At 42.7% G+C, this 21642-nt stretch overlaps 1 protein-coding gene across 4 annotated transcripts in view; it reads left to right on the top strand.

The window, feature by feature from the left end:
• The window catches only part of APBA1 (amyloid beta precursor protein binding family A member 1), a 221570-nt gene that overhangs the window by 171233 nt on the left and 28695 nt on the right, over positions 1-21642 (top strand). For all 4 annotated transcript variants that reach the window (XM_084773772.1, XM_084773775.1, XM_084773774.1 and 1 more), the window contains exons 3-5: positions 12009-12104; positions 15151-15190; positions 16695-16840. In XM_084773772.1, the coding sequence (XP_084629898.1) occupies positions 12009-12104; positions 15151-15190; positions 16695-16840 (282 nt within the window). The remainder of the gene's footprint in view (positions 1-12008; positions 12105-15150; positions 15191-16694; positions 16841-21642) is intronic.

Below are 21642 nucleotides of genomic sequence, written 5' to 3'. Positions count from 1 at the left end.
GACATTTCAGTGGCTGTTTTCTGAGGGCTTCACTCAGTCATGTGATGCCCCCGTTCTTTCAGGATACCGCTAATATTGTCATCATCCATTCACTTATGTCTTCATCTTTGTCTGCTTCGTGCTGAAAGCAGGCTCGTGTTCATAAAGAATAGCTTATTTGCTTCATGGTTCAGGCAACAGAGTCCCAGAGTACAGCACCCTCATCTTCCAAGGGCCTGTGTGCTGTGTGATAGCCTGGTGGAAGGCAAGCATGCATAGAAGAAAGGAAAGATGAACTCTGTCTGGTTTGGTTTGGTTTCCATTGCTATGATAAACAGCATGGTCAAAAGTAACTTGGGCAATAAAGGTGTTATTTTAACAAACACTTGTAGGTCATATTCCATCACTGAGGAAGTCAGGGCTGAAACTGGAACCGAAGATATAGAGGAATGCTGGTTACTTCTGTTCAGCCGGCTTTCTTACACACCCTAGAAGCCCCTGTCCAGAGCTAGTCCTGTCCGAAGTAGGGTAGGCTCCCCTGCATCAGTTAACAATGTAGAAACTGCCCTCAGGCCAGTCTGACTGGGACAGTGCCCCAACTGATACTCCCTCAGATGCTCTGGGCTGTGCAAGCCCACAGACAACTAAAGCTGACTAGGGGCCCCTCCCATCCTCAGCCCGTGTCCAGGAACAGCCAAAACATCTCATGCAGAACAGGTCATGTCATTAAGGTCTCACCCTCAACACTGGGAAGCTGAGGATTAAGTGGATAATGTAGGGACACATTCAGCCTTCCTGGGGAACATGGGAGCCCCCTTTTCAGCGCTTTCATCTTATAGGTAATTTTTAAAGGGCATCTGTTATAAACTGATCCTTTTATCACCATAGAATGACATTCTTTGTCTCTTTTTTTTGCATTTTCTCATTTAAATTCTGCTTTATCAACCATCACTATAGTTATTCCTGTTTGCTCATGTTTTCCATGTATCATTTATGATATATTTATTACTACACATACATTAAACTACATACAGCAAGAAGAACCACAAAAAAAACCCAGGAATTATATTAATGTTATATTCATAGTGTTTTGGCTATTTGTATTTGGCAACCTTGAAGAAAACATCTTTCCTATCTTGGTGAGTCTAAAATTCTGAACATAAATCAATATCTATCATATCTCATTTCTCTCAAATTAAAACATTGATCTAGACCTAAATACATCTTAACCCCTAAACAACTAAACTTAATTGTAAAACTAAACTATCTGGTCTTCAACTCCATCGGAGACTTGAGAAGGAATAAAAATAATTACCTGATTAACAGGAAGTACAGGTCAGCAGCTTCCAAAGTGAAAAAATGATTGAACCGTCACCCAAAACTCTGTAACATTGGAGCATCATCTTTAGCCTCCTGGCCCAGAATATCTGACATACATATTTGTGAGGCAGGAACTATTGAGGACTTGCTTACCTTGTCTTGGCAGAGTTTGGCTGTTGATTCTGCCTGCATCCAAACTTGCCCATTTTTAGGCAGAATTCTAATATTGGCCAAAACAAGGACATTTTTTCAGTGGCTGCTTTGCCATTTTGAAGCCATCTCCATAAGGAGGTTCTTTGATGCTCATCATCTTCTTTGAGGTAGGGTAGATGTTGCCAGGAGTTAACCTATCCTGTTGTCAGTGAATCTTTAAAATAGTAAAAACTTTTAAAAATTAAAAAAAAAACTTTAAATGTCATATTCTGTAGGTCTCTGAGGTTTTTGAAGACCTTATCTATTTTACCTTATCTATGTATAGAATCATATTTATCTGTTAAACCTAGGATGTATATTCTTGTAATATAAATAGACTAGTAATTGACGTGACCATGATTTGATCCACTAACAATGAACTTGTATAACTTACTAGTCCTAAACAGTCTGAAATAGCACTTTCAAAGTATTGGAGGTAAACCTTGCATTCTACTTGAGTTGTATGGGTACAATACCTCATTTTACAGTAGAAATACATATAATGTGTGTGAAGAAAAATCTTAAATTTGAATTCTATACCAGTGTATCAAAATTAAATTTCTTTTGCATCAATATACAAAATTCTATACCAATGAATTAAAAATAACCTTGTGAGTAACAATTAAGGCCTTAAGTTGAGGAGTAGATTCAATAATTTACTTTTTGTCCTAACATCCCTATATATTCCTATATTCCCCCTTCTTTCTTTTCAACCCTATTTACAAACCTAAGAAAGAAAGATAAAGGAAAAGAGAGACATCCCTGAGTCCAACCTCATTTTCTCTCTGAATAAGACCAATAGTAACTTATAACCAACTCCCAATGAAAATAAACATCTATATTCCAAGAAAGCAACCAAAAACTTACCCAACCCCCCTTAAGGGACATGGGGCACCATTCTCTTAAGGTTTCTTCCAGCTGATTTTGGACAAATAATACCTTTGTAGGGACACAAATAAAGTTGGGGGAAATGGTTAAACAAGCTAGGAATATCATTTGTGGTCCAGTTTCTAAATGTTGAGAAATTCCAGGCTTAGTAGAAGTCCTGTGTGGAACAGTCTGAAATGCTGGACCAATTGGGATCAGAAGCTTTGTTCGAAGCTGTCCTGGGAGCTGTCCTGCTCTGATAAGGAACAGCAAACTGAAACACTTGGTGCTGGAACATGAAGGATGCAGGATAATTGATCTTTCAAGGTCTGTAAAAAAATGTGTAGGTATTATATTGCTAGGGGTTGCATTGAATCTGTAGATTGCTTTTGGTGGGAGGGCCATTTTTACTACGTTGATTCTCCTAATCACAAGCATGGAAGATCTTTCCATTTTCTGATGTTTTCTTCAATTTCTTTCTTCAGAGACTTGAGGTTTTTCACATAAGTCTTTCACTTGCTTGGTTCGGGTTATAGCAAGATACTTTATATTATTTGTGGCTATTGTGAAGGGTGTGGTTTCCCTAATTTTTTTCTCAGCCTGTTTGTCGTTAGTATACAGGAGGGCTACTGACGTTTTTGAGTTGATTTTGTATCCAGGCCCTTTGCTGAAGGTGTTTATCAGTTATAGGAGTTGCTTGGTAGACTTTTTTGGGTTATTGCTGAATACTATCATATCATCTAAGAATAGTGATACTTTGACTCATTCCTTTCCTATTTGTATCCCCTTGATCTCCTTTAGTTGTCTTAATGCTCTAGCTAGGACTTCAAGTATTATATTGAAGAGATACAGAAAGAGTGACAGACTTGACATGTCCTTAATTTCAGTAGGATTGATTTTAGTTTCTCTCCATTTAGTTGGATGTTGGGTAGAGGCTTGCTGTACATTGCCTTTACTATGTTTACTATGCTTTGGTATGTACGTTGTGTCCATGACCTGTCTTAAGACTTTTAACATGAAAGAGTATTGGATTTTGTCAAATACTTTTTCAGCATCTAAGGAGATGATCATGTGAGTTTTTTCCCTTCAATTTGTTTATATGGTTGATTACATTGATGGATTACCACTCCTGCATGCCTGGCATGAAACCCTATTTGGTTGGTCATGGTGGGTGAGATTTTTGATGTGTTCTTGAATTCAGTTTGTGAGTATTTTATTGAGTACTTTTCATCAGTGTTCATGAGGGAAATTGGTCTGAAATTCTCTTTCTTTGTTGGGTCTTTATGTGGCTTACGTATTAAAGTGCTTGTGGTTTCATAGAATGAGTCTGGTAGTGATCCTTCTGTTCTATTTGGTAGAATAGTTTAAAGAGTATTGGTATTAGTTCTTCCTTGAAGGTCTGGTAGAATTCTGTGCTGAATCCATCTGGCTCTGAGCTTTTTTTGATTGGGAGAATTTTGATGACCACTTCTATTTCCTTAGGGGATATGGGACTACTTAATTTGTTTGCCTGATCTTGATTCAACTTTGGTAAGTGGAATTTATCAAGAAATTTGTCTATATCATTTAGACTTTCTAATTTTGTGGCATATAGGCTTTTGAAGTAAGACCTAATGATTCTTTGGATTTCCTTGGTATCTGTTGTTATGTTTCCCTTTTCATTTCTGATTTTGTTGATTTGGATACTCTCCCTTAGCCTTTTAGTTAGCTTGGCTAAGGGTTTATCTATCTTGTTGATTTTCTCAAAGAACCAGCTCTTGGTTTTGTTGATTCTTTGAATTGTTTTTTGTTTGTTTGTTTCAAATTTATTCATTTCAGCCCTGGGTTTGATTATTTCCAGCTATCTACCCCTCTTGGATATGTCTGCTTTTTTCCCCTGTGGTTTTCATGTGTTCCATTAAGTTGCTTGTATGTAATGTCTCCAATTTCTTTTTGAAAGTACTTCATGCTATGAACTTTCCTCTTAGCACTGCTTTCACTGTGTCCCAAAGGTTTGTATATGCTGTGCCTTCATTTTCATTGAATTCTATGACATTTTAAATTTCTGTCTTTATTTCGTCCCTGACACAGTTGTCATTGAGTAGAACATTGTTCAGTTTCCATGTGTTTGTAGGCTTTTTGTTAATTCTGTTGTTGAAGTTCAGCTTTAGGCCATGGTGGACTGATAAGATAGAGGGGATTATTTCAATTTTTTGTATCTGTTAAGGTTTGCATTGTGACTGATTATATGGTCAGTTTTGGAGAAGGTTCAGTGTGGTGCTGAGAAGGTATATTCTTTTGTGGTTGGGTGAAAAGTTCTGTGCATGTCTATTGTTTGATTCATGACCTCTGTTAGCTTCATTATTTCTCTATTTAGTTTCTGTTTCAAAGATCTGTCCATTGGTGAGAGTGGGATGTTGAGGTCTCCCACTATTAATGTGTTGGGATCTATGTGTGATTCAATCTTTAAAAGTGTTTCTTTTACAAATGTGGGTATCCCTGTTTGGGGGCATAGATATTCAGGATTGTGATGTCCTCTTGGTGGATTTTTCCTTTGATGAGAACAAAGTGTCCTTCCCCATCTTTCCTGATTAATTTTAATTGAAAGTCTATTTTATTAAATATTAGAATGGCTACTCCAGCTTGCTTCTTGGGGGTCCGTTTGCTTAGAAAATCTTTTTCCAGCCTTTTACTCTCAGGTAATGTTTATCTTTGCTGCCGAGTTATGTTTCTTGAATACAGCAGAATGTTGGATCTGGTTTCTGCAGCCATTCTGTTAGTCTGTGTCTTTTATTGGAGAGATGAGGTCATTGATGTTGAGAGATATTAGTGACCAATAATTGTTGGATCCATTTATTGTGGAGTTGGTGGTGATCATGTATTTCTGTGCCTGTTTTGGTTTTGCTGTTGTGAGATTTATTTATATATTGTGTTTGCTTGGATGTGGTTGACCTCATTGTGTTGAGGTTTTCCTTCTAATATCTTCTGTAGAGCTGGGTTGGTGTATAAATTTGTATAAATTTGGTTTTATTGTGGAACATCTTGTTTTCTCCATCTATGGTGATTGAAAGTTTTTCTGAATATAGTAGTCTGGGCTGGCATCTGTGGTCTCTTACTGTCTGGATGACATCAGCCCAGGTCCTTCTTGTTTTCATGGTCTCTGTTGAGAAGTCAGGTATAATTCTGATGGGTCTGCCTTCATGTGTTACATGGCCTTTTTCTCTTCCTGCTTTTAATGTCCTTTCTTTGTTCTGCAGATTTGGTGTTTTGGTTATTATGTGGTGGGAAGAATTTCTTTTCTGGTCTAGCCTATTTGGTGTTCTGTAGGCCTCTTGTATATTCAAGGGCATCTCTTCCTTTAGGTTGGGGATGTTTTCTATGATTTTCTTGAAAACATTTTCTGGTCCTGGGAACCTGGCATCTTCCTTTTCATCTACTCCTGTGATCCTGAGTTTACACCTTCTTATGGTGTCCTTGATTTCTTGGATGTTTTATGTTATGAGTTTTTCTGTTTTAATATTGTCTTTGAGAGATGTATCAATTTCTTCTATTGTATCTTCAGCCTGAGGTTCTCTCCTCCATGTGTTTGAGTTCTTTGTCAGTACTTATCTATTAAATTCCTAATCTCTTCTCTAAGTTTTCCATTTCCAAAGCTTCCTTGATTTGTGTTTTATTAATTGATTTTAATTCCATTTCCATGCCTTGAACAGCTTTGCTCATTTCCTTCACCTGTTTGATTGTGGTTTCCTGTTTTTCTTCGATAGCCTCTGTTTGTTTGTATTTTCCTGTAATTCTTGGAAGGATCTATTCATTTCCTCTTTATAATTCTCAAATGACAGTATAAGCATAGCTTTAAGGTCATTTTCCTGAGATTCCGCTGCATAAGCATGTCTATTGTTGCCCGTGCTTTCTGGAGGAGCCATGCTGTCCTGGTTTTTGTTCTTTGTCTTCTTACTCTTTCCTTTAGTCATCTGCTGAGGGGGCTCAGCTTTTCTAAGCTGTCAGTCAAGGCAGCGAGTCCCTTTGGAAGGCAGCTGTTTTGTTTACTGGCTTGGCAGACACTGTCCTCCTGGAGCTAGATTCATCTGAACTCTGCCGCCTAGGATTGGAGGGTTCCTCTCACTACATGTCTCCTCAGAGGTTGGAGGCCAAACCACTGACTCGCTGTATGGGCTGTCTTGGTTTCCCTGTGCTGGTCTTCTGTTCCCCAGGGGGACTACACTCACTCCAGTACTCAGAAGAGTGCCCTGTGCTTGGAGCTTGTGATTCCCAACCCCAGGGAACTTCCAGCCGCAATAGGGGTAGTGGGAGGGGGGCTTCTTCTCATCCTCCCCAATTGTTCAGTCTGAGAAGTCCCCAAGACTGTGTTTTAGATCGGCAATCTATTCCCTCACGGGTATTGCTGACCTCTGCAGATCCTCCATTCCCCAGGGGCCTGCACTTGCTCCAGTATTGAGAGGAGTGCAGGGTACTTGACATTTGTGCCTTCTGAACTGGAGGTTGTCTGGCTGCGATGAGGAGCTCGATGCTCCTGGTTTGTTCCCTTCAGTCCATTTCCCAGCTGCTCCCCTGCTCTCCATATGCAATACATGCTAGGTGCCCCATCTGGTCCATCAGCCTATGTCATTTTCTAAAATGTTGCTTTAGTCTCGTGATTCTTTACTGGAGAAGTGAGTTTATTGTAATAAGTATATAGTCTTTTCAGTCTGTTTCATTCATTCATTCAGTCAGTCAGTCAGTCTGTCTGTTTTGATTGGTAAGTGCAATCCATTTACATTCAAGGTTGTTCCTGAAAAGCATGAACTTCCTGTCTTGTTAATTTTACAGGGCTTGCTTTGCTGTTCCCCTTCACATTATGATACTTTTCTGTCCTGCTGAGGCTAAATCTCTCTGTGTGTGATGCATCTGTCCTCCTAGTAAGCTTTGTGTGTACTCAGGTGTCTCCATGGCAGTAACTACCCTTCCGTTTTTACACTAGGGTCCCTTAAGTACATCTCACAACACTGGTCTGCAGGGGATCTGTGCTCTTCATTATTATCTGGCAATGTTCTTGGCTGTGGTTCTGCAGGGCTTTCTCCTCCCATTATTTTGACTGTATCATCCCATTCTCTTGTTAGTGAGGCTTCTGCAAAGCAGCCTACCGTGAGTCTGGGGGACATTCCCTTACATGTGACTCTTCTCTTGCTAGTTCAAGATTCTTTGCCATGTGCTCTTGTCGTTTTGACTGTAAGAAGCTTCAGTGAGGTTCTTTTTGGGTTGGATCTATTGTCATGTGAGCTTCCAGAATCTAGATGTCCACATATCTGTAAGGTTTGAGAGCTTTGGGGACATTTTCCCAGGTAAAAATATTTCTGTGTCTTTCCCCGTTACTTTCTTCAGTTCCTATGGTGAAAGGGTATTTTTACTTAATGGTTTCCCATGTTTCCTGGAGTTGCTTCATTCTCGTATAGTGTTGTTAATTTTTTGTCTGACTAGGTGACTTCTGAGAGGAGCTGTTCTCAAATTCTGAGATTTCTTCTTTAACCTGATACGGAAGCTTCCTTTGTATTTTTCATGTCATCAATGGACATTTTTACTTCCAAGATTTTTTATTGGTTCTTTTTAATGTGACTTATCTTTGGAGGATGTCTCATTCACATCCTGAATCCTGAATTGTTTTTCTCATTTCTTTGTACTATTTATCTCTTTCATGCCTCACTGGGTTTCCTTCAGAGTGCTGCTTAATTTTATTTATTTATTTTAGGCATTTCATAGGTTTCTCTCACATAAATCTATTTCTGCATAGGTATTTTTCCTTGCAAGCATCATGTTCCCTTTCATATTTCTTTTGCCAATGATGTCTTCATATCTGGTGTAGCATTCTGTTTTTTTATAAAGTAGCTTTCGTAGGAAAAGATATTTCTGTTTAGATGGGATACAGGACATCAGCTAGATGGGTTCTTTTGAGTTTAGCTCTAGTGGGTTCCAAAGCAACCTTTGATTTCTTTGCCTTTGATTGGTGTCAGCAGTGTCTATATTATATGGAGTCATGGCATAGGCTTGTGTATGTGCCTGTAGAATTACAGAGTTGATCCCTGAGTACACAGAGGCAGCATGGCAGCTGAAATAGCTTAGGTAGCTTAGGTGTTATGGGATGTGGGGAGGACAGGTCTGTCTTCATGTTGTCATGGGAAGGACTGGTGACACTGTTGGTTGCAGCAGCAGCAGTAGCAACACTGCCTCTGCAGCCACACCTTGTGAAGGAGACCTCCAGGATTCTCAGGATATGAGTGGGAGATGCTGGGCCTGATGTGGAGCTGTAGAATGGGGCCAGGCTTTCCTTGGCTCTATAAGATGAGCATATAGATACTAGCATTTGTGGCTTACACAAGCAGCTTCCCAGCATTCATCTTGTGAATTATCAAATCATGTTTGCTTCCTACCCTTTGTCTAAGATTGAAGACCCATATAGGAGCCCAGTAGGCATGAGAATCTAACACAGATATGTCGTGATAATGTCTGCTTCTGACGTAGGCTTTGAAAGTGATACCCATTATCTAATTTCTTTTTACTTTATGTATACCCAGTGAGAGGTTGAGGAAAACAGAAGGCATTGAAGCAGGTATTTGAATAGCTTTGTAAGAGCTGGGTCTGTCTAAAGGAGCCTGTGCATGTTTGCCTTGGTCAGTATCTTTGGGTTTTATTGCTGTGAAGAGACACCATGACCATGGGTAATTCTTATAAGGAAAACATTTAATTGAGCTATCTTAACAGTTTCAGAGGTTTAGTCCATTATCATCACGGCAGGAAGCATGGCAGCGTCCAGGCAGACATGACGCTGGAGAAGGAGCTGAGAGTTCCACATCTTGATCTGCAGTCAGCAGTAGGTGACTGTGTGTCACACTGGACATAGCTTGAGCATAGGCTGCCTCAAAGCCTGCCCACAATAACACACTTCCTCCAACAAGGCCACACCACCTAATAGTGCCACTCTCTATGGGCCAAGCATTCCAACACATGAGTCTGTCTATTGAGGGCCATTCCTATTTAAACCACCTCGGTCAGCAAGTGACAATTTGTAGCCCTGTGTGTCAAAAGAACATCACTGGAGCCTAAGTTAGAGTCCTCACAGGAAAAATAGATTTCTAGAGTTCAAGACAAGCAGTGAGTGTTCTACACAGAGAAGCAGAGGGACACTACAGCAGAGGACTCACCACTGACCACTAAAAGAAGTCGTCCCAGGGAGGCAGTGGGCAGTGTTGCTCCATGCCTTCTTTCAGTGCAGGTTGGAAGCAGGGTAACCAGTCCTTTGTCCATGCCTCCCTTTGCTGACCACCTAACCACTTTGAAGACCTAAGCCTAGACACCTGCATTGTCACGGAGACAGGATCCCTACTGATTAAGAGTTCTTGGGGATTAGGCATACTCACAAACAAATTTTAACATAAACCAGAGCACATTACATAGGGGAGAAGTGAGCTGATTGGTGTCTCAGAAAGCCCAGTAAGGGGCGTGCTTCTGAGCTGAGCTTTGAACATAGGGAAAAGGAAGGGAAGATGTGGATGGAGAAAACCCACCTGAGTCTGTCTGTACGTGGGCCAAAGGCACAAGCACAGGTGTCTGGCGAGAGTGGGCCCCTGCTCAGGTCAAGGTAGGGCTGTAGAAGCTTTATCCGGGGGGAATGACCAGCATACTCGTGTCTTCCTCTTCCCTAGCATTCCCTGGTAGGCACCCGGTACTAACCATAGGTATCTTACTGTTAGTGTGAGTTCTGCCTTCCACATCCCTGCCCACTGTCCAGATAACTTGTCTCCCAACATCACCAGAGGAAGGTCCCATGCCCACAGGGTGGGAAGAAATCTATTTGCAGAATATTGGAGTGGAAAATAAAGAAATGGGAAATGTGAGGCTGTCAGGTAGTTCTGTATGAAGATGTCCAATATCCTGAAAGCAAGCAGTTCAAAAAACCCAACCACAGCTTTGCTAAGACTCAGTGCAAACTCTGAGACAGAGAAGATTTCTTTGGGGGGAAAAATCAAGCTACAAATATCAAAAGATGCTTTTTAAATGTGAAAAACTGGGGAGATTTAAAGCATTAAGTTCTCATCCTTTTCCACATTAATTTTGAGTCGGTCAGACAGTGCTGAGTCAGCAAGCACCCAGCAGCTCTCTTGGGCACTGACTGGAAACTTCTTCATGCTTCTTTTAAAAGGTGTGTAAGGCTGCTTTATTGTGGCCAGGGGCTGTGGAGCCTGGGCTGCTTTATATCTGCTGTCACCTTATGCTTGCCCTTCAGCTTTGACTGTGGTAACATGTCTCAGTGCCACCATGTAAGGGACTCATGGGCTCTCATCTCCCCACTTAGAGTCAAATAACCATATGATCAGAGATCAGGATCCCACAGCCTCTTAGCTAAGTAGTGCCTTGCACTGTGTCATCTTTCAGTGTCCCCTGTATTTCTTGTAATTCAGACTTTTGGAAAAGTTTTCCCCCCAGTTTTAAATAATGCCTGCTGGGTTCTCTGATCTGTTAACATGCTTTCCCCCAACCCCCAACACACACACACACACACACACACACACACACACACACACACACACACACACAACTTCACTGTTTGTGAAACATTCTTCCTTCCTGTGAGAAGATATTTTACTACTGTCTCTGTGCCTTAGCTTCCCCCAGAGGAGCCACCTGCTGAAAGTCAGATGTGCACACGTGCTGCTTTCCTTAGCTGAGGATTTGCCTTGTTGGCTCCCATCTGTACACTGGGAGAACACATCCTGCATGGCTCCTCTTATGTTGCACGTGGGTCCTCAGATATCACACACAGCTGGGAAGCACCACAGACTCCCCCCCCCCCCCGCCCCAGCCCCCAGTGCCATCACTGCGGAATTGGTAACCATCTCTGAGGCTACCCAAAGATGACCCTCATCTTTCAAGATTTCAGGTGCTCACAGAACTTTCTGGTGTCATATGGGGGGTGTTTCCAGGCCTGTACTTGCCATATTGCTTGCTTTGGGGGCCATTCATTCAGCACGTACTTACAAGGTACTTGCTGTGTTCTGTGTTCACAGCTACCACCTGCCTGTGCCCACCCACTGAGGCACTGCCACACTGGCACAGGGACCTGCTTCCCAAACCTGTTTGTCTACACCTTATTTTCAAGTCTGTCATTTAACAGAGGATTCTAAGCTACGCTGACATGTTCCAGAACAGTGTGGTTTTAATGTTGAAATTTGTCTGAATTTTCAGTGGTCTACGAATTAAGAGAGACAACAGATAGACATCTGAGCTGACAAGGAAAATGCAGTGGGTGGTTTTAGTTTTCAGTTTGTCCATTCAGATCATCCTAGGCAGGTGATGTGTAAATATGTGTAATCTAAGTATTTAACTTTAACTAAGGAAAAATTAAAATATTGTATAATACCCTTATTTAAGTTTGATGCCTTGTGTCGGTCTGTATTTTCTTTAAAATATTAGCCCAACGGAAGAAAAAGACTCGGAGCTATAAAACTCCTTTGAAGAGATGGAGTTGGAAGTTTGCGTGGCCAGGTCTGCTCAGTGCACGTGGCAGTTGTTGCCACAGGCTTCTCCCCATGGCAGTGTCTCCTGGGGCAGTTCTGCCCCTTGCCGCTTGCTACACAGCCCGCAGGTTCTCACTGCTGTCTGTCCCTCTTGCTGTGTTCCAGTCTCCATCTCCTGGCAGTTCCTCACCTCTGGGTGCTGAGTCATCAAGCGTACCCCTTCATCCCGGTGACCCCACGGAAGCCTCCACCAATAAAGAGGTAGGGCACCATCCTTATTCTTCATTCCTATTTCGCTTCACCCCAATAACGTTTTATTGCTTTTACCTCTGTCCTCCCTGATGTAAACTGCCCTGAGGAGACATATTTTCTCTCCTCTCCTCTGTGCAGTTTGTCAATAAAAGCCGTGACTGATTGGTCCAGTTTAGTCATCAGTGGCCACAAGTGTCTGTTAATTATTGAACATGAGAGTTCACATCCTCAGGCATACAGCTTACACTCCAGGTGTTCAGTGCCATCTGCAGCTGGTTACAGAAACTTTTGTATCGCAGGGAGTTCTACTGGACATGGACTCTCAAAAGCTATCTACCAGCATCTTTTTCAAAACAATCTGTGAGGAAGGAATGCTCCACATCCGTAATGTCAGGGCTATTCACTAGCCTCGGGTTCGCATAGAGCTCATGAAATAAGGCCAGGAAGACCGCAGAACTGAAATTCTCATCTAATCCTACCTAGGCTTGGGGCTACTCAATGAGAAGGTTGTAGGGTGTCACTTGGGGGCAAGTCTCATGGGGACATATAAGCCTGACAAAGCTCTTACATAATGAGATGGGACTAAGATTTCTGGGGCTCGAAAAAGGCAGAGTTTTTTCCCCTGAGTAGAGCCACTGCCGCCTTCCTGTTGGAGGTCCACACCAGGTGAATGTTTCCCTGTGCAGAGACTGTGTGGGCACATGTGGATCCAGCAGTAGTTTCTCCTTCATCAGCACTGAGGAGATCTGGTGAAGAGGTATGTCTCATGCTCCCCAACTGTGCTAACAGTTTCATGTTAAATCAACTTGGAAACCCAAAGCATTGTTTTTACCCGAGTAACAAATTGCTTCTAAAATGTATGTTATCTGTGAGAGAGGGCTATAGTTTTTATTAAAAATTTTTCTTCAGGTGATACTAACATTAGACTGGAAATATGTTTTCTCCTCTGGTCTGTTCACAGACTCTGCCACTGGATTATAGGTGGCAGGGTCATAGTTTCTGCTGGCCCCTTTTGTATTACTTGATACTTTATTCATAGCACATGGATGGGTAAGAGGAAGGGGTGCCATGCCTATGGACTCTAAACAGACTTCATGTGACCCCTGAAAACTCTTGATGTCTTGGCTTTAATATCCTCTATTGTTTTCATTTTATGTGAGAAGTGCTGTGTTGCTATGGAGTCCAGACTGGCCTCGAACTCACAATGCTGGGATTACAGGTGTTCCCCACCACATCCAGCATAGCGCCTAATGTCTTGAATGCAACTTTATTAATTCATGCTAAGAATCAACTGATGTTCATCTCAGTCTGCACGTGAGAAGGCAGGTCTAGCCAGGTGTCTGAATGTTAAGCTTTCAATTATGCATTGGCTGTAACAAGCATGGTAGATGTATTAGTCTCCCACTTCCTACAAAACCTGATACGTGGTTCTGCATATCTTTAGAAATAATGATGAAAATCCTCATTGTGTGTAATAGAGATCCTTTCATTTCACAAAACTTTTTTTCCAGTATTACCCCAGAAGTGACATTGATGATAAGCTAACAAATGGAGAGTGTGAATGTACCAACCACCTACCATTGTCACTTTAAAGAAATGCTGTAGCTTCTGCTAAAACAAGTTTTAGCATTCAGAGAAGTATCCTAGTAGCCCAAGAAAACCAAGTCAGCTTTTTAAGGGCACCTGGAGACTAAGCCACTTTGATGAAGCTAAGTGACTTCTCATTACCCCTGGAACACTGGGAACAAGGACAGGGAAGAGGGATGGGAAGTGACGTCTTTGGCCCCTGTGAAGCCAGCTGCTTCTGCAAAGCATGGGGCCTCCTAGCCATACCTTGCCTCATCTGCTGTGAAGTTCTCCACAAATGGGATAGCATCCAAGACCCAGTTTCTTTGGTGTAAAGTGCCATTTTATTCTAGTGAGAACATTTGCAAGGGCCCTGCTGAATATTGCCTTTTGTGATCTGCCATGCGATTAGTGTGGAATTCCTGTCACATTTTCCACATAAAACAATTAGCATGCGGTGTTAGGAACTTTTGCATATGAAAAGTGACACCCCAGTCCTTATCTACCCAGCCTGCTCACCTAGCCCATCAGGTCCCCAGAGCGTGCTGTCATCTACCAGATCAGTGGACTGAACAGATGGCCTTCTCCAAAGGATAGGTGTTTAAGTGATCTCATGCCCCCATGGCAAATCTCCAGAAATGAACATCTCAACCATGCAAACCCTACCTTTTGCCCATGTTAGGTGATTGCTTCTTAACATGAGCCTTTGATGCCCCCTACGTTTCAGCTACAAGTTCTGTTACCATTTAAAACAGAACTGAATTCCCTGTCCTCCTACCATGCAGAGTCGCTTCTAGCCTATGTGCTTCTGAAAGGAGCCCATGGCAAGCTTTGCCACTTGGCATCCTGGCATTTTTCCTGGAAGGTTTTCCAGCCAGCCGGGTTCTAGCTCATCCCATCCAGCAGCACTGTTAGGCTGACTTCTGATATGAGCTGACACTTAAATTCAGGAAATGTTTGTATTTTAACTTACCCTTTCGTTTTTATTTTAAAGAAACACAAATTCATGACTTACAGAACGGAATTTTTCAACTTAAAGAGTCAGTGAGAGATAAAAAGGTATAAGAGTATATCTTCCCTGTGTCAAAGACCTAAAGAAAACTCCAGGGAGTCCTGTCTCCAGGGTGTATTTCCAGAATACACCATTGTGTTATTGGTGCATTTAGTAATCAATAGTTTTTCACACTGAATACATTCTTAAAATGTAAAGTATAGTCTTTATTGCTGATTATACCTTTTTTAAGCTGACAAACACCTCTCTGAAACATAGAGGTATTTTGATCTCTTCAAACTTCAATGGGCATCTCTGGGCTTAGGTAAGTAAATGCATATATTTATCCACACTTCACTCGGCAATGAGAAATGGCTGATAACTGGTTAACAAATGCCAATGCTGATGTATTTTTTTGTTGTTGTTACATGGATGCTTGTCTAATGCATATTTCATCATGCTGTGCCCTTTTCTGAAACTTCTTTGTCTTGATTACAGTCAAGAAAAAGCTTGGCATCATTCCCAACCTATGTTGAAGGTAAGAACTGAAGAGAAAATATTGAGTATTGGGGTCACTCGTGAATCTTTTAGCAGTTGGGGGCACTAGATGTAAAACAAAACACTGGGAAAGACCACAAACCTGTTAACTCTGAGTGTCTTAGACTCATGAATCGCTCGTTCTCATCACAGACCAAGGGTAGAGGCTGGGGGCTAGCCAAGGAGTAAACCTACACCTCAGACATATCGTGAAGGTCCTGACCAACTTCCCACTTCTCTGTTTTGACCACAGCCTTAGTTGTTGAAAACTGAATAATACGCTGGGTGGTGGTGACACCATTAATCCCAGCACTTGGGGGACAGAGGCAGGCAGACCACTGTAAATTCGAGGCCATCCTGGTCTACAGAGTGAGTTCCAGGGCAGCCAGAGCTACACAGAGAAACCCTGTCTCAAAAAAAAAAAAAAGGAATAAGTTAAGTTTGTACCCTGGCCAGCAGTTTTTCATGGGGAGGAACTCAAGGGGAGCTAGACGATTAAAAATGAAAATAAAAATGACTTCAGGTTAGACCCACAAGAGGGAAAGCAATTGTTTCCACCTCGAGTTACTTCATTTCTAGAACCTGGGGTTTCACACTGTTTCACATTTTAGTCTCCTCAGAATTGTCATTCAAAGAAAATACATGTTTTACTTACGATTAAAATGTTTGTCTGCAGTGAACCCATTATACATACCAGTTGCAGACATGCTTTAATTTGGGCTGTGGATTATAGAGACTATGATTAGAATCAGATGCCCCTCTATTTAAAACAGAGATTTGATTTAGTGAGAGTGAGATTGGTGAGTGAGAACAGAAAAATCTGATTTTCCTGGACATTGATCTCTACGTGAAGCCAGGAGCATCATGGTCCGTCAGGTGGCACTGTTGCCAGCATGGGACCGTGGCTTTGCAGTGATGTTATCAACTTACAATGTTGGAGTCTGGAGCCATTATAGGAAAGAAATATCCAATTTTCCTCATGGATGAAATGTAGTTTCTCCATCAGAGACCAAAAAGAGGAGGAAATTTTGAGTGGGTAGAAAGGAAATAGGAAGTGTCAGGAAATGATGTTTTCCATTATTACAGCTTTCTGTTCCTCTAGCCATTCTCCCAAGCAAACATACAATTTATAGACTCACATGACAGGCACGAAAGTCAAAGATGAGTGTGACATGGCCCTTGTTGGCAAAGAGCTTGTACTCCAGTCCGCAGTACTGTGTTCAGGGGGTGGGGAATCATTTTGCCTGAGGCCTCTCACATGAACAGACTGTCTTCCTGCCTCAGCCTCCCAAGCAACTAGGATTACAGGCCTGTCTAGGAGACTTTTTTTTTTAACTGTTGGACTCTGATTCATATTTAAGTAAATACATCATTTCTCATAATAAATGACTCTTAAGATGTCTTTGACTAGCAGGTTGACTACATATTTACACGGTGAGCTTGGGGCGTGGCATGGGGTATCCCCCCCGTGACATCATTCACCACTGTGGCTCTGTGTGTTCCAGTTCCTGGACCTTGTGACCCTGAAGACTTGATTGATGGAATTATTTTTGCTGCCAATTACCTTGGTTCCACTCAGCTACTCTCAGACAAAACTCCCTCCAAAAATGTGCGCATGATGCAGGCCCAGGAAGCAGTAAGCCGAATCAAGGTGAGAGGGTCTGCGTGATCTGAGGGGTGGTGGGTGGCTGAAGGCACTCAGTGCCAACCCACAGCTCTTAGAGAGTGGACTAATATGCTGCAAGTAGGGCGTATTCCTGCCTGGATAAAATCCCACGTCTTTACATGTAAACACTATTCAGGTTGCTCTTAAGAATAAATATATGTGGCCGTGCACTTTGCTCTTTCTGCCTCTAAGGCGAGGTTCCAGCACTGGCTTTCTATTGGCAGCTAGAGGTCATTGGCAGGAGCAGTCTTCCGTCAGGTTCCGTTCAAACCATTCCACTGCCATTAAAATGAACTGTTTGATCAAACCTTACTTGAGTAGTCTGAAGAAGTCAAGCAAATCCCAGTTTAACTAGTTTGCACACAGTCATAACCTATTTAAATTAGTTTTTAATCAAGACTTGAAGAAAGCCAATTATGGGTACATCAAGAACCAATTTGATCTGCTTTCAATAGTTCACAAGTAGGTTGAACCACTCAAAATCAGTGTATAAATGCAGAACTCGAGAATCTCCACCGTAATGCCACCTAGAATTACAGACATGCCAGAGCAGCAGGAACACTGACTTTGCATTCATGCTGTCCAGATGCCCTGTGCTGCCAGCACATGAAACACACAGAGCCAGCACCACTCCTTAGATAGAACCAGAAAATTGAAACGTTAGGGTTCACCAATTTACTTTTTTCTAGTTTCAACTAGTTACAACTAAATCTTCTCTGCCCCTCTCCTCTGGTACCATAAGGGCTGGTACTTGTATGGTTATATAGAGTGAGAAAGGGACAAGAGAAAACAGTTAGAGGTCCTGGGCTGTTGATAAAAGAAAAGAGAATCCTTGAGCTCTGTCTTGTGTAGGACTATGGGGAAGGGTAACAGTTGAGGAAGTGAGTCCCTTCAGAGGGAATTAACCATCCAATAGAGGCACTGGGTGTGTCAGGAAGAGAGGATGTCAGATGTGGAACGCCATGGGAGTACCCTAGAAGCAGAAGGAGGGAGGCAGAAGAGAAGGGAAGTGCATTCCTGAGAGAAACACCTTAAAAGGAAGTGAATTTGTTGAGGCTCATGATTTCAGAGGTCCTGGTCCATGGCTGGTTGGGTGTGTTTTTCTGGGCCTGTGACAAGGCAGAACAGTGAGGCAGAAGAATGTGGGGAGCAGTGTCACTCACCTCATGGAGACAGAAAGAAGAACGCATGCCAATCCCCTCTTCAAACACCCTCGCCAGCCAGCATCCAGCTGTATCCTTTCCTAAGTACTTGGTGTCTCTCAGACCAATCAAGAGCCAAATTGACATGAGTAACCATCATAAGTTCATCTTTTCTCATGCTAACACCCTAAGCATACCTGCTCAAGCCATAATTAATCTCCAATTGAAGAAAACAGTAAGGATATTATTAACTCTCCCACATCTCCCCTGGTACACTAGACAAACTCTCAACTGTGAGCCCCTGTGAAAAGCAAGTGAAACGCCTATAATATATAATGACAAAGGACAAACATCCTCGTTCCAGAGGGAAGAGTAGAAAAATGACAAGAAGGAATTGAACTGTTAGAACCAAACCCAGAAGCTAACAAAGTCCTGTAGCCCCCTGTTGAGTATCTGGAGGAATGTGGTGGCATAACGTGAGCTTCAGAGGTCCTGGGCAGCCTCTCCTGCAGCCTTGCTAGTGTGTAGCCCACATGCTTTGTCTGAGAAAGCTGTACTCACTGCCTGCAGCTTCAGTGGCACATATTTCCTGTCCTTGCATCTGATTTTCTGTCATCTCCATTTCATATCTTACCTTGAGCTCACCACCAAACCAGTATCACATGGACAACAGCCTTGTGTGGCACCAGCTCAGAGCAGCAGCTGGACCTCCTTGGACCATAGCTACAGGAGCCTCTGAATGCCTGGGCAGCTGAGCACAGCAAATGATTCCTATGATAATAACTTCCTGGGCATCTGCGTGCAGTCAGGGCACCCCACCAGCCTTCTCCTTCCAGGCAAGGCCGTTCCAGTCCTTACACTGTTATATCACTGTTATACCTACAATGCGTATGATCTTGCTGATTCCTGAGATGCCTTTCAAGGCATCTTGTACTTGTTACAAAGTACTTTTTCTCTTTCTGAGGGTTACTTTTTAGAAATCATGCCTTTCATAACTCCAACTTTTCAAGGACTTTAAATCAAACTGCAAGGCTTTCACATCTTTTCACCCTGCTTTTGCTCCCTGTTCTAACTATAAACCTGACCAAAAGCCATAGCAGTGTCCGTGTAATAGCCTGAAAGGCAACTGTCTTAAAATTCCTATGCCAGGGGGACCTAATACAAAGTCTTGGGATGTGGACAAAATAAAACACAAATGTCCTCTAGTCCAATTCCAAATAAACTCCCCGTTTCTGTTTGAAACCCCATGAGCACAGATTTACTGTCCATGGTGTATTATTTGAGCTCTCACCACCCCTTAAACCTTAGTGAAAGAAACCTGGGGACTCTAACACGCATCTGCAAACTTTCCTCACATACCACACGCTAGGGCTTCTGAACCTGCAGTCGGGTGGCTGTGAAGACAGCACCGTTCCTGGCGCCAGGGTTCTGCTCCTCTGTAAATTGCCATAACAAGTGCTTGAGAGGACAGACTGGTTTTACTTCACAGCTGCAGAGCTCATTGTCAGCTAAGTGGTGGGTCGAGAACCATGGCAGGGAGCTGAAAAGCAGCAAAGCTGCTTGCCTTGTGGCAGCCAGAAAGCAAACAGGCATTGAGAGTGAGTGCTTGTCTTAGGCTTCTACCCACATTCATCAAGACTAATCGCTAGGACCAGTGTGCTGACATACACCTGCCATCCCTGTGCTCAGGAGACTAAGATAGGAAAATGCCTGGGCTGTATCACAAGTCCTGTCTCTAAATAATCAATCAATCAATCCGACTAAGCATCTTAAGTCTTCAGCTTTCCACTCACTCTGCATTTCCCCAGGATGCTCTGTGATATTTTCTCACCTCTCTCATCGCTTCCTGATCTAGTAGCTCTCCAGGGCACCTACTACTGCAGCCTCTGAGTGTCAGTTGCTCTTATGAGAAGTTCATTTGTAAAGTGAACATCTCTCTTCTGAGCTCAGAGCTGCCCTCTCCTTTAACTGCCCATAGAACACGTAGTAAGATGTGACTTTCTAAGTTACCATTGATATGTTAGGATTAAGGGAATAGTTGACAGCTGCCTCAAAGGGGGTATGATCACAGAACTGATAGCACTCTTGATGTTGAGTCTGGATTAACAGTTATTTCATGTGTCAGGGATCCACTCAGCCACTTTATCTGTGACACACAAACGTTGCCTGTGCCTTGACGTCCCTCCCATAATGTCTTATCTTAAAATGAGCCTCTTCCAGGAAATTGAGGGGTTGTTTTTTGGTTTGTTGTTGTTGTTGTTGTTTGGTTTGGTTTGGTTGTTGTTGCTGTTGTTGTTGTTGTTGTTGTTGTTGTTGTTGTTGTTTTAAGAGAAGTTCTGTCCTTGACTCCCAACAGGGCAGCACCTTGAAAGCGAAGTAACAGTTTGACCTTCACACTTTGTGGGTTTTCAAACCAAGTAATGTTTTCAGTAGAACGTTGCTGGATTCTTACTGAGCTGCCCATGCTTAGTGTGTCAGTCAGCTTGGCGCAGCTGTGAGCTCCACCGCTGTACAAGTACAAGATAAACAAAGGAAAGGGGGTTTATTTGGGCTCATACATCCATGAGTGTGTCAGCTCATAGCCCCTTGGCTATGTTGCTTTTGAGCAGTAGTGCTCCGGACCAGTACCACACTGGAAGCACATGGCAGAGGAGGCTGCTCGATTCACAGTGGCCAGGAAGCAAACAGAAAGGAAGGAGTCCCTTCTCAAGGGCATGCCCCCAAAAAACTAACTTCCTTCCCCTAGACCCCATGTCCTAAAGATTCCACCACCTTCGAGAATTACCAGAGGCCAGTGACTAAAACTTTACCCATGGACCTTTGGGAGAATAGTAGTCCAGATCCAAGTCACAGCAGTTGGCCTAAATTGCTCTTGTTCGCCTCCCCACCCCCAGCCCCTGCCACCCCCTGAAGAGATTCACAAATGCCAGAAAGTTTCCTCAGGGTCGTCTTCATCTTAATTTAGCACCTCCCAGCACAGCTCTTGAAATAATGTATAAGCGTCTTAAGAAAAGCAAGCTAGTTTTTATTTTTTTAATGATTTATTATGTATACAGTATCCTCCATATACACCTGCACACCAGAAGAGGGCACCAGATCTCACTATAGATGGTTGTGAGCCACCATGTGGATGCTGGGAATTGAACTCAGAACCTCTGGAAGAGCAACCAGTACTCTTAGCTGCTGAGCCATCTCTCCAGCCCCCATGCAAGCTAGTTTTTAAATGGCGTCTCAGTCCAGACTGTAAGGGGACAGTCCTGCAAACACCACATGGAGCACTAAGTCCCTCAGGTGAGCAGCACCATCAGCCTCCCATGGCTAAACAGACTGCAGTGACCTGCCACAGCCTGCCCAGTGACCCTTGACAGATAGGAACTAGCTCTGCAAGATATTCCTGAGAATGGGTCAGGACATCGCTGACTGTCACACTAAGACAGGGCCTTTCCTGGGCCAGAACCAAGCATGCTCCACACTCTGTAATAATCCAGAACAAAGCCACATGTGAGAATTGTATCAAAATACCAAGTCCAGTGACCAGGGCCACTTAGATGATCTTTCCAAAGGAAACAACAGTCTGACTTTGATGGTTACTCAAGACTTCCTGCAACAGAAAACTGAGGGTTACCCCGAAGCTAGTGTCTTATC

This window comes from Acomys minous (genome assembly GCF_964271855.1).
Source record: "Acomys minous genome assembly, chromosome: 2".
NCBI lineage: Eukaryota > Metazoa > Chordata > Mammalia > Rodentia > Muridae > Acomys > Acomys minous.
This window is presented reverse-complemented; position numbering and strand designations above follow the sequence as displayed.